We start from the raw sequence: 17,246 nt of genomic DNA on the forward strand, positions 1-17,246 counted from the left end.
ACTCTTTTGGCACCATCAATTTACAGAAGGAAAGAAACAAGGTTGCTCATATCTTTGTTTATTTTGCATGTAAAAGTTAAGTAGCTGTAATATACAATACTGTAACTCTCAATTTTACATAATGAAATGAAGCTGCTCCATATTTTTCTTTACAAATACTTAGCAAAACATAACATACAGAACCAACAGCTTCATGTTCCATTCCTTCTTAGAGGAGACGGTTAAAAGCTTCGTATAGATGACGGAGAAAGCTGGTCGTCCAGCAACAGCAAGCATTGTCAATACCAAATACCCGTCAACTTGATCACATTTCACAGGTGGAGAAAGTCAGAAAACACAAAGATACATTCCTTGTAATTGAACACACTTCAATTACATGAACCCTGTTTTGTCAGTCCCTTCAGTTATAAATTACCTTCACTCAACCCAAAGTAGTACATTGAGCAGAAACATCCAACTTTTTTAACAGATCAGTGAAATGCTTTTGATTGAAAAACCAAAGAATTTTAAGTTCTAAAAGGGTTCACAATGCTTGATTGGAAAACTACTTAATGTATTTCTGCAGAAATTTCCGATGGAAATCATTTCTGATGGTGTCATTGATGAAACGCTTGGGTGTCTTGGTTTCTCCACGAGTCTGGTTCTTAAACATCACATCATCGTCCCACCTTCCCCACATCAACAAATACAACATCAGGAGAAACATTAAGATTAGTATGGGATGAATGTAAATTTGGTGATGTCTATTCACTCGTATAAATTATAATAATAAGGAAAGGAACACAGGTTCAAAGCAAAACCTTCTTTTGACACCAAAAGAAGTTGGATTAAGCAGAGGGTTTCCTCGGATCAGTTCTGCTTCTTTAGCTTTCAGCTCCTCTTCCTGTTTTTGTCGTTCCTGAGGAAGGCATACATTACAGTTAGTTTATTCATTTATGACATCATGGCATCAACATTTTAAGAAAAACTAACAACGTATACAACAAGCTTCAAATCAGACATAGTATATGCATGTATTCTTTAGATATACAAAAAATAAGGTTCAGCATTCAGAAACCAGTTGATAAATCAATTTGGCCAAGGACCAAATTGTTGAGTTGCTTGAGGCTTGTCAGAAAACCAGAACATAATCCATTTTAGAACAGAAAACAAGAAGCTTATAAGAGGCAAACCAAGAGATTAATCCCCAAGGGCAAGGAGACTACAGAGAGAGAGAGACAGATCCCCAAGGCCAAGGAGACTGACCTTCCGAAGCTGCTCCTCAGCTCTCTCCTTTATTCTTACAAGTTCAGCCAGAAGAGCTTCTGTGTCATCTTCATCATCGTCGTCATCGTCGTCACTAGCAACAAATATAACATCATTTCAGCAAATAATAAAAAGATGGAACATCAAGTTATCATATACCAAGTACTAACATATACAGACTGAAGAAATAAATTATGCATCAACTTCTAACCCGAATATACATTCATATGTCAAGTAATAATAGAGTATGCTTTTTATTTATTTATTTATTTAGTTATTTATTTTTAGGTGATTAGGTTGGGGTGAGGAGTGGCTGAGAGTGGTAAGCAAGAAAATTATGGTAGAAGGTAGTAGTATGTATTATACACCAGAATATCATCCTCATCAAAGAAGGATAAATTACTAGGGAATAAGTTGAATTACATGACACATGAGAATTACAAATGGAAGATAAAGATAATAACATATAAGCAGGGTTTTCTATCCTATCTCTACTTCAAGGCCATCAGTTAGGAATTGTGCAAAACATGCACCTAATAGAACTTGCTGTGCTTTAATGTATTTTTGAGGTGGTTTGAAGCTTTGCTGGGATTACAGATTAAGATGCACAAAAATGAGTCGGCTGTGGTGGGAGAGATGCAAGACATTGATGCTTTAGCAGCAATACTGGGATGAAATGCTGGCTAAAAAAGGATAGAAAGATGAAAAGGATCAATTTGGTGAATTGGAACAAGGTATGTAAGCCTAAAAAGATAGGTGGATTGGTTGAAGTTTGTTTACACATGTATTTGGGAAATGGTTTTGGCATTATAATGAACCTGATGGTACTTTGCTACTAAGCAATTGAATTAGAGACTTGGAATGGGACCTAGGTGAGGCTAGGGAATCATATGGGTGTGCGTTATGGAAAGGTACAGAGAAAAGTTATCCTCAGTTCATGAAAGACATCAGATATAAGGTCAGGAATGGTCAAAGGGTCAGATTTTGTAGAGACCTATGGTGGGAGGGCCAGCCATTCATGGATCTTTTTCCTACATTGTTTACTCACACTAGTGGCTGATTGTTTTGACATCCACAATGGGAAGGTGGGTACCCTAGGATGAGAAGGAATTTAAACAATTGGGAGATTGAGGAGATGGTGGAATTGCTAGCAAAGATTCAAAAGAAGCCCTGCTTAAATCACGGTGAGAAGGATATGGATATGGGAGGCATCTAGTTTCTTTCCGGCCTAATCCCCCCTTTTTTGATAAATTCCAGCTAAATTCCCTTTCAGATCCTTAAATGAAGAGACCCTTGATCACTTTCCTAGCTCTAAAATCTGTATATGTCATATTCCTTCTAAGGTGGTGTTAACTACAAAAAAGGTTCAGATAGAGACCCTTGATCACTTTCCTAGCTCTAAAATCTGGATATGTCATATTCCTTCTAAGGTGGTGTTAACTACAAAAAAGGTTCAGATAGATCATAGATGTTTTGGGGAACTGACAAAGGAAATAAGAGGGGGATGCTGTTAGACTCAAACACAATTCTTCATATGTTCTGTAACAATGGATACAGCAGATTATCTATTCATTCACTGCAAAATGACATATTCAGTGTTAGTTAAGTTTATTGGAAAGTATTGGGGGTGAAAGGGTGCCTACTAGCAATATTGGAGGCTCTTCTTGACTATTGTCAAAACTGGAAATTGTTTACCTAGATCAAAATGGCCTTGATAATAGAATTTGGCATCCAGCTCCTGATGGCTTGTTTTCTTGTGCTTTTTTTAACCCGTTTGCCCGGTCTGATACAGTGGGGGTAAATTTTCCTGTGAGAGAAATTCAGTGCAAACCAATTCTTCCTAAAGTACAAGCTCTTTGCTGGGAAATGTTCTCAAGGGAAGGTAAATACTTGTAATGTGATACAGAAAAGAAGGCCAAATGCCTGGAGAGGAGAAGAGAGATCATAGGGTGAGTTGGGAGGTGGTCTCTAGGTGTAAAAACTAGGAGGTCTTGGGATTGGTAATTTCAAGAAAAGGAACAGCTCTACTGGGGAAGTGGTTGTGGAGGTTCTCTTTGGAAATGGATAAATTGTGGACTAAGATTGTGGCTAGTATTCATGGGCTGGAAGACAATGGCTGGGATCCTGGAATCTTGGCAAGGGCTTCAGCTGCTTCTCCTTGGAAATCCATCCACAATCTGCTTCCAGTTTTCTCCCCTTGGATCAGGTATGGTCTAAACTCTGGTAACCGAATAAATTTCTGGGAACAACTTTGGGTCGGGGATTCTCCTCTGAAATACCAGTTTCCTTCCTTGTATGCTCTTTCAGACTTGAAAAATGAACCCATTTCTTCTTTCTTGGTCCCTTCAGCCTCCACTTCAGGCTTTGGTTGGAACCTTGGCCTGCGTAGGGCAATTAGGGATACAAACTTGGATAGCTTGGTAGCTTTGCTAGCCTCCCTTGAGGGTGTCTTCCTAAACCCTGCTAAGGAAGACACCGGATTTTGGACCCTTTCTAGCTCTGGTACCTTTTCTTGTGCTTCTTTATTTGAAACCTTAATTCAGCCTCCTACCCCCCTGGGGTTGTCCTTTCTAGTTTAGGAAATTTGGAGCAGACCTATTCCTCCTCGGGTGGGTTTTTTTTATTGGGAAATTTTCCTAGAAAGAATCAACACTTTAGACTTACTTCAAAGAAAGAGACCCAACTATTGTCTACTTCCTAATAGATGTGCTCTTTGTAAAGCTGATGGAGAATCTGGCTACCACCTCATGGTCTCTTGTAAGGTTGCTAAAACTGTTTAGGAGTGAGTTTTCTCCTATTTTGGGTGTTCTTGGTATCCTCCGGAGACTGTCCAAGGTTTGTTTTCTCCTTTTTCAGTTGTCCTAAGAAGCGAAGGAAGACTGTGGAGGTGTATTAGGGCAGCGGTATGCTGGTCTTTGTGGGAAGAAAGAAACTCACGCATTTTTTCTGACAAGGAAAAAACTTTGGAAGATTTGTTAGATTGAATCCTTTTAAGAGTTGTCCACTGGCTAAAATCTTTGGAGTTGTTTTCAGATTGTCCCATGGATGACTTGCTAAGAAACTGGAAAGAGATTGCTTCCACTGCTAGATGCAAGAGGACTCTTAGTCCGTTCTGGTCCCCTCCCCCCTCGGGCTTTATAAAGCTGAATTTTGATGGCAGCAGTGTAAGGAATCCAGGGCCCTTTGGGATTGGAGGAGTCTTCAGGAATGAGGAAGGGATTGTTACTGCTTTATTCTCTGGCCCTATTGGAGAAGGTGACTCTCTTAGGGCTGAGATCCTTGCAGCGCTTGAAGGAATTCGAAGAGCAAAAGAATTAAATATTAGCCGCTTGATTCTGGAAGGTGATTCGAAGGTGGTGGTTAATTGGTTGAAGACAGAGGACAGTGGTTTGTGGAACTTTAACAATGAGAAAAAACAGTTCTTATGGCTGGGTAGGGACATTGAGATTCAGTACAGCTGGGTGAAGAGGAGTGCCAACTCATTTGCGGATGGGTTGGCCAAGCAAGGAGTGAATAGGGAGGTTGTTTTTTGGGCTAGTTTTTAATTTTTTTTGCATTCCCTGTGTTTTCTGTTTTGGGGGAGCTAAGTTATTTTATCTCCCTTTGTATTCTTTTCCCTCTCTTCTCTTAATTTAATGAAGATGATGTTATTAATCAAAAAAAAAAAAAAAAAAAAAAGAAAAGAAGGCCGAATGCCTGTCCTCATGTGTGTGTTCTTTGAAAAGCTTGTAGTGAAACCCTTTCTCACTTACCACTCACCTGCTCCTTTGTATCTTGTATTTGGGATTACTTTTGCTCTCTCTTTGGTTGCAGATGGGTCCCCCAACAAGATGTAGTGAGCCTTTTTACACCAAATTTTCCGAGGCAACAGAAGAAAAGGGGAGGATGTATATGGAAGGTAGTATGAGCAGCCATTAAAATCAATTTGGGAAGAAAGAAATCAAAGGATCTTCAATGAGAAAAGTAAATCAAAGGAGAAAGTGATTGAAGCCATTAATATCAAACTGGTACATTGGGTTAAAACACTGGAGCTCTTCAAGAGTGTTCCTACTGATGACATCTTAGGAATTGGAGTCTTTTGGAACCATCAAGGAATAGTGATGGCTTTGTTCTCCGGACCAATCGGTTTTGGTGACTTGATTCAGGCTGAATCAAAAGCACTGTTACAAGGACTAAGGTTGCATTTGGCATTCCTTATTTTAAGGACTTATCTCCTTTTTGCAGTTAAAAACTCAATGTTGATAGGATATTTTAACTGCAAAAAGGAGACAAGTCCTTAAAATAAGGAATGCCAAATGCAGCCTAAATCTTGCTGAAAAATTAGTGGCAAGAGAGTTGGAAATTGAAGGAGATTCCCTTTTGGTCATAACATGGGCAAAGCAAATTGATTCAGCATCCTGGAAACTTAGATACATCTTCAGACAAATTGACCTACTTGCAAAGAAATACAATTCTAACTTTGGATGGGTGATAAGGTGTTAGGAACTGCCTAACACAGGGTTATAACGAGGAACCACCTCCTGGAATGAGATAGTAATTGTCCTAACAATTACTTCCTCTGATTGTATTTATTCATGAGGTTGTTACATTCTTGGAAGTCAATTCCCAGTTCTTGTTACATTCGGTTATGCCACCCTGTCATTAGTTGGACCTGAAAGCTGACGTGGAGTTCTTCTTTTGTAGGTCTCGAGCTTGGGCTGGCTATTTCCATACACCGGCCTGGGTTCAGTGCAGCTTGTCCTAACAATCCCCCTCCTGTTAAGCTGGACCTTGGCCTCAAGGTCAAGATGGGGAAATTGGCGGTGGAGTTGGATAAAGGCTCCCATGTTGCACCTTCCTTGGGTAGTTGAGATCACACTACCAGAGCTTCCAGTTCCACATGATGTCCTTTCTTTACTCAATGAAAGTCAATAATGGACTGTGGTTCTGTGACTAAAGCCATGTCTTCAGTAAACTTGGGTAGAGTGGGCTGACTTACTACATCTGGCTTGAGACATTTCTTCAGAACTGAAATGCGGAATACAAGATGAATTTTAAGAGTGTTCAGGTAGGCTCCAAGCAGCAGGCAAGGTTGCCTATCCTTTCGATGATCTTGAAAGGCCCAAAGTAGCGTGGAGACAGCTTATTCCAGTGTTGTTGCCTTACTGATAGTGAGCGGTAAGGGAGCAATTTCAAGTATACAAAGTTACCCACTTGATACTCCACTTCCCAGTGGTGTTTGTCATATGTGTTTTCATCCACTGTTGCACTTGGTTTAAGTTGTGTTTGAACTCTTGTAGAGTAGCATCCAGTTGGGTCAATGCTTCTTCCAATGAAGCAACTGGAGAGGAAGCAACTGGGGGGTTCTTGACCATATAAGGCACAGAAGGTGTCATCCCCGCAGCAACATGATAGGTGGTATTTATACCACTACTCAGCCCAGTGGAGACATTGGGCCCGGCGTTTGGGTTTGGAACCTGAAAAACAGTGCAGGTATGTCTCCAGACATCTGTTGACTACCTCTATTTGTCCATCCGATTGAGGATGATAACTAGTTGATTTCCTTAGCTGAACACCCTGTACATGAAATAGTTCTCTCCAAAATGTACCAAGGAACACGAGATCTCTATCCGACAAAATTGATTTGGGAAATCCATGGAGGCGGGCTATTTCCCATTCAAAGACATCAGCCAGTTATTGCTGTGAATTGATGTGCTAATGCCAGAAAATGACTGTACTTGGTAAGACGGACTTCCACCACCAAAATCACTGATTAACCTGCTGAAAGTGGAAGCCCAGTAATGAAATCCATAGATATGTCTTCCCAAATTTGAGTGGGAACCAGAAGAGGTTGGAGTAGGCCTGCTGGAGATTGGGCCTCATATTTGCGTTGCTGACAAATCTTGCAGTTGGCAATGTACTTCCGGATAGTCCTTATCATTCCCTTCCAATAGAACTGAGATGCAACGCATTTGTACATGTGGAGCACCCCTGAATGGCCCCCTATGGGTGAAGCATGAAAGTAATCTAACAATGAGCCTATATGGGCTGAGTTGGCTGGTAGCACTAACCTGTTTTTATGGTAGAGTAAGGGTCCTTTGACCATGTAATTAGGTGCAGATTGCTGTGAAAGGTGGTCTTTTGTCTGTTGTAGTTCGGGACTTGTAGATGCCTCTTCTCGAACTTGGTCCCAGAGTTTAGTTGTGGGCTGAAGAGAGACCTGTAGCTGCTGCAGTTCTGGGTGTCTCAACAGTGCATCAGCCGCCTTGTTTGTTGCTCCCGGTCGATATTCAATTGAATAACCAAACCCCATGAAAACGCATCTTTTCTTAGTAGATTTGTCAATGGACTAGCAATGAGGCCATAGACGCTAATGAAACGTCGGTAGTATCGTGTCAAGCCCAAGAAGGCTCGAAGTTCCTTCACACTCGTAGGTGTGGACCACTGCTGGATGCTTGCCACTTTTTCTGGGTCCGCCATTACCGTGCCCCCTTCTACCACGTGGCTGAGGTAGTGTACTTGGGATTGGCCAAAAGCACACTTAGATTCTTTCGCATATAATTGACTATGCAAGAGAACCTTCAAAGTGACTTCTAAATCCTCCAAGTGTTGGGCCCATGTGGGGCTGTAGACTAGGACATCATCAAAAAAAAAAAATCAGTATAAACCGGTGTAGGTATGGATGAAATGAATCATTCATGAGGGATTGGATGGTTGCTGGGGCATTTGTGAGCCCGAATGGCATGACCCGAAAAAAAAAAAATTCATAGTGTCCATCATGAGTGTGAAATGCTGTTTTGTATATGTCATCTGTGTGCACTCTAATTTGATGATAGCCTGTCTGTAAATCCAGCTTAGAAAAAAATTGGGCTTCTTTGAGCTCATCCAAAAGCTCGTCAATCACCGGGATTGGGAACCGATCCTTGACTGTGATGTTATTGAGTGCCCTATAATCAATGCAAAAACGCCATGTCCCGTCGTTGACCAAGAGGATTAGGGAAGAAAATGGGCTATGGCTTGGTTGGATGAATTGTTTATCTAATAATTCTTTAACTCGCTTCTCGATTTCTTTCTTCTGAAATTGAGTATAGTGATAGGGTCTTACATTCATGGGGATCACTCCTGGAAGCAATGGAATGCGGTGATCGTGTTCCCAAGAAGGTGGTAATTTTGTAGGCTCCTGGAATACTGTTGCATATTACTGGAGAAGTGCTCTCAGTTGCTGATGTTCTTGTGTGGTTGCATTTTGGGCCTGGGTTAACAAGGGGCTTGTATGATTAAGTTACCAAAGAATGGTATGACTAAGTTCCCAGTACAATATTAGCTTCGCTAAACTCTGGTGGGTATAAGTCCACCACAAATGGCTTCCCTTGGATCCCCAATTCGATGCTTGTACAGGCCCTCACAGGGAAGAGATGTCTCGTTTCCTACTTGGACCTTGAATGCTGTTATGGGTTGGATTGGTAATCCCAGTTGTTGGGCCAGCACACCCGTTATGAAATTTAAGGTGCTTCTACTATCGATCAAGATGGACACCTGGCGCCCTTTGACTTCCAGAAACCCTCATTGTTTCTAGAGAATTGAGCCCGATAAGGGCTTGGAAAGATATCTCCGGTGCTGGCAGTTGTTCTTCGGCCCAATTGAATTCTGGCGATCCATTAAGATGTATACCACTTACGGCTCCGTCTTCATTGTCATCTTGGAGTGTGTAGATTTGCAAAGTTTTGCATCGGTGACTTGGCCCAAATCGTTCTTCACAATTGCAATAGAGACCCTTTTCTCTGTGGGCTTGCATTTCGGCCCATGATAACTTCTTGAAAGGAAATGTTGGGTCAGGGTTTATATTTCTAGGCTTACCCAGAATGCTATCTTCTTTCCTTGGGCAACTATCACTTCTGTGTTTGTCAGACCTTGGAAAGCTAACCAATCTTTGCGGTGGTAACCAGGGCCGACTAAATTTCCTTGCTTTGTTTAGTCGTTCTTGAATCTTGGCCAAGGCAACAGCATCCATGACAGTGGCAGGTTGGAGTGCTCTTACTTCCAATCTGATGTTCTCTGACGAAGGCTCCAACTAGTGCACGCTCTGGCCAATCATGCGCGCATATGGCTAGGCGCTCGAACTCTGTTTGGTAATCGTGACCACTCCCAGTCTGTTGGAGTTTGGCGAGACACTCATTGTAATCTTCATAACCCAATTCCCCAAACCGAATGCATAGTGCCTCTATGAAATCCATCCAGGACAACCTGGGGCATCACCGCCGAAACCACTACTACCAAAGGATTGTGTCTCCCTTCAGATGGATCACTACTAGAGAGATTCGATCTTGACTAGGGTCTCGTTGAACTCGAAGAACTTCTCCGCCCTGTAGATCCATGGGATGGGGTCGCCGGTAGAAAAGATTGGAAATGCGATTTTGGGGTTTCTTTCCAGCCAAGAACCCCTCCGTCAGTTGCTACCGTGACTTCCTCCTTCATTGGGATTGACTCCCCTGTTTCCCTCACCTTCTATCTACTTGAGTGTCCTTACCAGGGCTACCAGCGTGTCTTTCATTTCCCTTATGTCCCCGGATATGCGATGGAGCTCTACTTCAACTTGGTCGACTCTGACATCCACCGGAGTTGCTCGTGTGTTCAGCATCTGGCTCTTATACCAAGTTGTTAGGAATTGCCCAACACAGGGTTCTAATGAGGAACCACCTCTTGGAATGAGAGAGTAAGAGAGAGAGAGAGAGAGAGAGAGAGAGAGAGAGAGAGAGAATTGTCTGAATAGTCATTATCTCCTTTCCTTCCTCTGATTGTATTTATTCATGAGGTTGTTACATTTAGTTACATCCTTGGAAGTCAATTCCCAGTTCTTGTACATTTGATTATGCCACCCTATCATTAGTTGGAACTGAGAGCTAAGGTGGAGTTCTTCTTTTGTAGGCCTCGAGCTTGGGCTTGCTATTTCCATACACCGGCCTGGATTCAGTGTAGCTTGCCCTAACATAAGGAGCTAATAGACCCTCCTTATTTTGGGCTCTGTTGTAATTTATTGTATCCTGGGCTACATATATTTGCCCTACAACAAATATTTAATAATTTAATAAATGAATTCTTTGCTGATCAAAAACATATTGGAGGCTCTTCTTCATAGTTGGAATCTGAAAGGGCTCAGTAGAAGAGGCAAGGTTATTTAGCAAACTATACAAGCAGTAATTTTATAGAACATTTGGAGGGAGAGATGCTCATATTTTTGAAAATAATTCCAGTTCAAAGGAGGTCATTGTAAAAAGAGTAGTGAGTGCCCTGTTCCCATGGTTCTCAATTCACAAAGATCTACAAAGTCTATCATTCAGTACTTTTTTATTATGAAAAATTGCTTATAAGATAATGCTATAAATATGGTGTACAATTCCTTTGGGTACATGGATGCTTTCTTTTTTATCCATTTAATTTTTCAATCAATGAAGGTGGTCAAGGTACACTTCACCCTTTTTTTTCATTTTTTTTTTGGACGGGGGGAGAGGGGGGCTTGCATGTTCTTTAATTGCCTGATTAAGTATGCTTCATGGATGAACAAATTTGGGCTTCTTAGTCTTGGCTGGTAGCAATTTCTTGATGGCTAGATCTAAAATTTTCTCTAAAGATACCATAATCTCCACACCAAGTTTTACAATGATAGATGACAATAGCTATTGACATATGTTGAAACCCTGAGAGGTACAGACAACTTCCATAGTCTAGAGGCCCTAGACAAAGTAGCAGCCTCCTCCAAAACAACAAACACCCTAGTCTCCCATTCTTAGCTATCCCCTAATTATACATCACTAAGAACTTCTAGCTCTAGCTCATAGCAATTTCTTCATGGCTAGATCTACAATCAGCTGTAAGGACTACCATAATCTCCACACCAAGTTTCAGAATGATAGATGCCAACAGCTATTGACACCTGTTGAAACTATAAGAGGTGCATATAACTCCCATAGCCTAGGCAAAGTACTAGCCTCCTCCAAAACAACAGATAACCTGGTCTTCCATTCTTAGCTATTACCTAAGGCCCTAACTATACACCACTAAGGAAGCATCTCTAGCTCCCCCAACCACCCACCCACAAGAAAAAAGAAAATTTCTCACCCTTTAATCAAAAGATCTCATCATCATCCATCATCCATGCCTTATCCCAACCAATATGGGGTCAGCTACATGAATCCTGTTTCGCCAATCCATTCTATTTAAATCCATACCCACTTGTTAAATTATTAGTGCTTAAATGAATTAAATCATTTGACACATGTCCCTTTTGGTCTACCCCCAGCTCTTCTAGCCCCTTCAATGTGTAACAGATCACTTCTTCTAACTGGCACAGTTGGTGATCTTCTATGCATAGGCCCAAACCATCATAGTCTACTCTCTCTCTCATTTTATCACCTATTGGAGCTACTCCTAGGTTCCTACGGATAACTTCATTCCAAATCCTATCATTTCTAGTTTTTCCACTCAACTATCTTAGCATTCACATTTCTTCCAAATTCTCTGGGCATGCTGTTTCTTGACTGCCCAACACTTTGCTCCATACAAAATAGTTGGCATTACAACTGTTTAATAGAATTTTCCTTTAAATCCAAGTCATATTCACCAACAAATCAAAAGAAAGCACATGTTTATAGGTTAAACTTCAAACTAATTTACATACCATTTATCAAATAAACATAAATGGAGAACCTAAATACAATCTATAAATTTTTTAGCAATGACAAGACATGCAATTTTTTCAAAGAGAGCCCCCAGTGCACAAGGATGAGTACAAAAAAACAACTCAATGAAATGATGCATATAAAAAAATGCCACATTAATGTCGTCCATACTAGATTCTTGAAGAACAATTGAAGATATAAAGAAATACTACTAAAAGTCGGACTAAAAAAATACTACTAAAAGCCAGATTGCACTAAGTAAAACAATCTTAGTGAGTCTTTCCCAAAAAATTGTAATACATAAATGGATGTATAGCAGTAATCAGTCGATTGTTTGTATGGAACATATTCGTAAAAATATAAGTTAACAAAGAAGACCTTCCATCGTCACTTTTAACATCAACATCAGAATCATCAGCATCTACATTGCGTGGAACTATGCGATCTTCAGCATCTCGCTTTGTCCCTGCGATTATGTGCCAAAAATTAGTCAAACTAATTAACAGCCTAGGGTCTACTTGACAAATGAAGTAACAGAAAATACCTTCCAAAAGTAGTTGGCCTCCTTTTCTTCGATCTCTGTCCTCTGCAACCAAATAAAGTTAAGATCAAAACATAAACAAATACTGGATGTATAAAATGAAATTAAAAGGACCAGATGGTAACAACTAGATGGGATATTAATAAAGAAAATAAAATGATGGGATAGAGATCACGATATATAAAAGATGTGGTGCCTTTACCAATATAAGACTTATCCTTTGAAGAAAAATGCCTCCGTTCACGCTCTTCTAGCTCCTCCCGGAGGTTCCTCTTCTTCAATTCTTCTTGGGTATCCTGCCCCTCTTTTCTGTAAGCAAATATTATAGAAATAAACTGTTGATAAAGGTATGACCATAACTTAGATGCTACTACATTTTTACTTAGATAATATACAAACCAAAACCAGTTTGTTAAGGCAACAAGATGATGCCTACGCAGCAAAAACAAACAATCAAATAAACATATATGTATTCTATAAGGTATGTATATGTAACATAATTACATGCTAGTTATAAAAAATTAAACCAATAAATGAGTAAATGACAACATATCCCTGATTTTCAGATAAAGAATGAGAAAAGTTTTATCTAACCGCCCTGGCTCAAAGAGGGGAAAAGCATAGGAATAAAATGCCCCAACTTTTAGTTCTACATACATTCCTACCAACCCAAAATGTGTTAGACACATTCAGAATGAATATATAAAGGAGACATGAATAATTATTTGCCCCATTTGTATTTATGTCTTTCCCATCTGCCTAGTTGGTTGTTGGTCACCTAGTAAAAAGCCTCCCAAACACCTAGGCAACACTTTAACTAAACCAGTCAAACTTAAAAGAAGGGAAAATTCCCGATTAGTATCCTATACTTTGGGCCTAGTGCCACTTTGGTCCCCCGAACTTTAAAATGCAATAATTCAGTACCCGAACTTTCAAAACGTGCCAATTTAGTACCTACCGTTAACCAGCCGTTTAGTGGCATTTGAAAAGACACAAATGCCCTTCGAGTGTCATCTAATTTTCTTTATTAACCATCCAAACGTTGACAAAAAATGAACAGTCCCAAATCCTTTTCTCTTCTATTCAAGAAAGTTGAGGTCACATCTCAGTGGGCATTCTGGTGGCCCCTACTTTCTTGAATAGAAGAGGCAAGGATTTGGGATTGTTCATTTTTTGTCAATGACACTTGAAGGGCATTTGTGTCTTTTCAAATGAAACGGCTGCTTAACGGTAGGTATTAAATTGGCACGCTTTGAATGTTTGAGTACTGAACTGTCGCGTTTTAAAGTTCGGGGACCAAAGTGGCACTAGGCCCAAAGTACAGGGTACTAATCGGGAATTTTCCCTTAAAAGGATTTAGCACCATAAATCAGAACAAAAGAAGCACATAGTACACAAATTACAGTTTTATAATAAGTCATTCAATATTATGTAGATATGAATACCTGCATTTATGAAAATATAAAAAATAACTTATGCAGAATTCTCATGTTTATAGTTCATATCCATAGAAGAAAGCCGTAGATAAGCCTTATATACCATGACCAACCATTGCCATCCTACTATTTTGTCACGGCACCTGCCCTTCTCAATTAGGGGAACTTCATATAGTATATCTAATTCAAATCTAATACTAATTCCAAGCAATTAGGTGTAACTGATCTTAAAGTGGCTCCAAGATGGTCTAATACCAATATTCAAACCCTTGTCCATTGAAAGGCCCCCACCTCCACACATCCACCAACCCCACCGCACCCCCCCCCCAACCCAAAAAGAGAACCACACGCCCAACATCCAAGCGCAAGAAGAAGAAAATCATGATGAAGAAGAAAAACTACATTGATTATCAACAAGGAAATGGTAAAATCATTTAAAGAAAATAACAAGCAGAGAGACTACGGTTTAATAATAAGATGACACGGAAGTAGGTTGAGATAAATAACCCACCTGGGCTTTAAGGTTGTATGAGATGCAAGATCTCTAGAAGAGTATTTCTGTGAGGGACCGAAAATTCGAGTACCACCTTGTTCTTGACCACCTTTTGCAGGTGCCCATGTGGGTCTCGCTGCCGTCGTCATGACTCCTCTGTACTACTCTCTAATACCAAAAGGGAAACCATGTCAACCCAAAAAAAAAAAAAAACAAAAAACAAAAAACAAAAAAAAAAATCGAAAAGATATATCAATTAATCAAAAAAGCAGGAAATAGAAAAACAAAATGCAGAAGAAAACCAAAAACAAGAGAAGCATAAGAACACCAATACATTCAAACAAGAAAAGCAAATAATACTGCACATGGCTTACTTGAAGGAGGATAATTAAGGTTTTCTTGCAAAAGATTGACGAAATAAGAGAGCCCTAATAGGATTCCTCACAGAAAACGAGTCGGATAACCATAACTTACCTTAACGCTTGCTTGTTCTATGATTTCGATTGATACAGATACGGAGACTTCCAATCTTCTACAATCAAATTCAGAGAGACCGAGACGCTGCTGGGAAGGGGGAAAAAGGGGTCCCTCACCCCCTCACTACTACTAACTTACAAGATGTAGCGCCAGACCGTGGCGGGTGGTTGGCTGGTTGCCACGTAGTCAATGGAAACGTGAAATCGTGAATTTACGGCTGCCAACGGATCGGATCCATACCGCCTTACGGGTCCACGATGAGAAAGACCAGATCAAACCCAGAAGCCAGAAGGTAACGAGTAACGGATCCAGAACCGACCCTTAACGGGGCGAGAGGTGGGAATTCGGATTTCGTCTCACAAAATCCTCCTCGCACCCGAATTTGGACTAACCAATGATAATGTCCCACACAGGTGATAAAATACACGAACTACAGTAAGATTGAAAGTTTATGGGTCTACTGGTGTGGAGAGTCATCATTGGTTCCACAGCTTGTTAAACAACTATGGCATTCATTCAGCTAATCCTATCTCCTGGCTAGGGGTGTCAATTGGACTGGATTTGGTCCAATCCGGTCCAGTCCAATGTGAGTCCATTACGAATGGACCTGGTTCAATTCAGTCCAATGAATATTTTGGATCATTTTCGACTGATGCAGAGACTGTTCAATCTGTTCAAATTTTTGTTAATTTTAGATTGGTTTCAACTCAAACCTGGCCCATTGACACCTATGTTCTAATCTTCTATCAATGGACCAGATATTGGCTCAATCCAATATAATTTCATTATGGACGGACCAATTCCAATCCAATATGTAAATTGGTTCGTCCAGTCTGTCCAAATTCGATATATCTTATTGGTCCGTCCAAATGGATTTTGATTTGGACGGAGTTCAACCCAAAACCGGTCCATTGACACCCCTACTCCTGGCACCCATCCCACAGTATAGTGGACTTCAACATGTGCACGTTAAGCACATGCTCAGGCAATAAAAATGACAAAAAAAAAAGTGTCTTATTGAATATCATTTATATTGTTGTATCTTATTAATATATTAGTTAGGACCTGTGTAATGCATTATTTATCAACAAAGTTGAAAATGGAGTTCTACGGCATTTTCCAATTAAATGGTGTCCATCTAAGCTCAATTCAAGTATTATTTTTTGGGGTTATATCTAGTTTATTTGATCACAACCTAAGTTTCATTTTAGTGTGAGTGGCCAATTTCCTAGATAAATTTGTACTGTTTTTTTGTATCTTAATGCTAATTTTTATTAGTTTTTTGAAAAAAAAGTATTAGTTTTTATTGGTTTATTATTATTTTTGTATTATTTGTAGGTAAAATTATTAAAAGATATCATCTTCTAACAATTCAATAGACCACCTTTTTGTTTTGACCCTAACAAAGGCCTCCCCTATAGTTTTGAGAAAAAAAATGCAAATACCTCATTTCCCTTGACTCTTCGGTAACAAAGACACTAAAGTTACCAAAATACCCTTATCATTGTTAATGCATTATCATACATAATTTAAAATTTCAACTTTACCCTCCACTAATCTATTTTTGTAGACAACTTTCAAAGAATAATTCTCCTTACTCTCCTTGGACAAATGTAAAAAAGCTGAAGTGAAGTAAAATTAATGCATTACATCAACATTTTTTATTTGGAATATAGACTAAAGAAAGGTATTTGCACCTTTTTTCAAAACAATAGGGGAGGTTTCTGTTAAGGTCAAAACACCGGGGAGTTTCATAAGATTGTTAGAAAACCCAAGGAAGCTTTTATAATTTTCCTTATTTTTAAATGAATTTTAAATTGATTTTAAAATAATTAAAGTATGTTTAAAACTAATATTTTTTATTAATTTTTTAAATTAGTAAAGATTGAATTTATTTAAGTATATTATGTTTTTATTAAATTTAAATTCCTTATGGAATGTAATTAACTATATAAATTTTTTATTTATAGTGGAACTTAAGTTGGTTTTAAATTAATAAATTTAATTATAAAACTAATAATTGTTAGATAATTTGGTATTAGTTTTATATTAATTTTAAATTGATGTTTGTTTTTAATTTATCTTATTCCTTTTATTAATTAAATTGCTTTTATTATATTAATAATGATATTTTTATCATTAACAATAATTAATAATTATTTTTATTTAATTTAAGTAACTTAATAATTTATTTTTATTATAGTCAATTAATTTTTATTATTTCAAATGGAATATAGATGAATAATAATTTTAAATGGAAGTAGATTATTTAGTGCAATAATATATCCTTGAATATCTCGATTTCAAACATATTCAACCATATTTTTAGAAATATTAACATATAGATGTATGTATACATATATACATATATAAAATGTATGCGTGCATATACATATTTA

General features: G+C 38.9%; 1 protein-coding gene across 1 annotated transcript; it reads right to left on the reverse strand.

Moving 5' to 3' along the window:
- Positions 1-19: 19 nt before the first annotated feature.
- On the reverse strand, positions 20-15,029 carry LOC148874843 (uncharacterized). Its single transcript, XM_088963790.1, has 8 exons — positions 14,845-15,029; positions 14,389-14,538; positions 12,644-12,750; positions 12,445-12,486; positions 12,279-12,366; positions 1,246-1,339; positions 801-898; positions 20-668 (listed from the first exon to the last, which is right to left on the reverse strand). The coding sequence occupies exons 2-8, from the start codon at positions 14,517-14,519 to the stop codon at positions 545-547; spliced, it is 684 nt and encodes a 227-aa protein (XP_088819916.1). The 5' UTR covers positions 14,520-14,538; positions 14,845-15,029; the 3' UTR covers positions 20-544.
- Between the last annotated feature and the right edge of the window lie 2,217 nt (positions 15,030-17,246).

The sequence above is a fragment of the Nelumbo lutea genome, chromosome 1 (assembly GCF_056320005.1).
Source record: "Nelumbo lutea isolate HS-2025 chromosome 1, American lotus-T2T, whole genome shotgun sequence".
In the NCBI taxonomy this organism is placed as follows: domain Eukaryota; kingdom Viridiplantae; phylum Streptophyta; class Magnoliopsida; order Proteales; family Nelumbonaceae; genus Nelumbo; species Nelumbo lutea.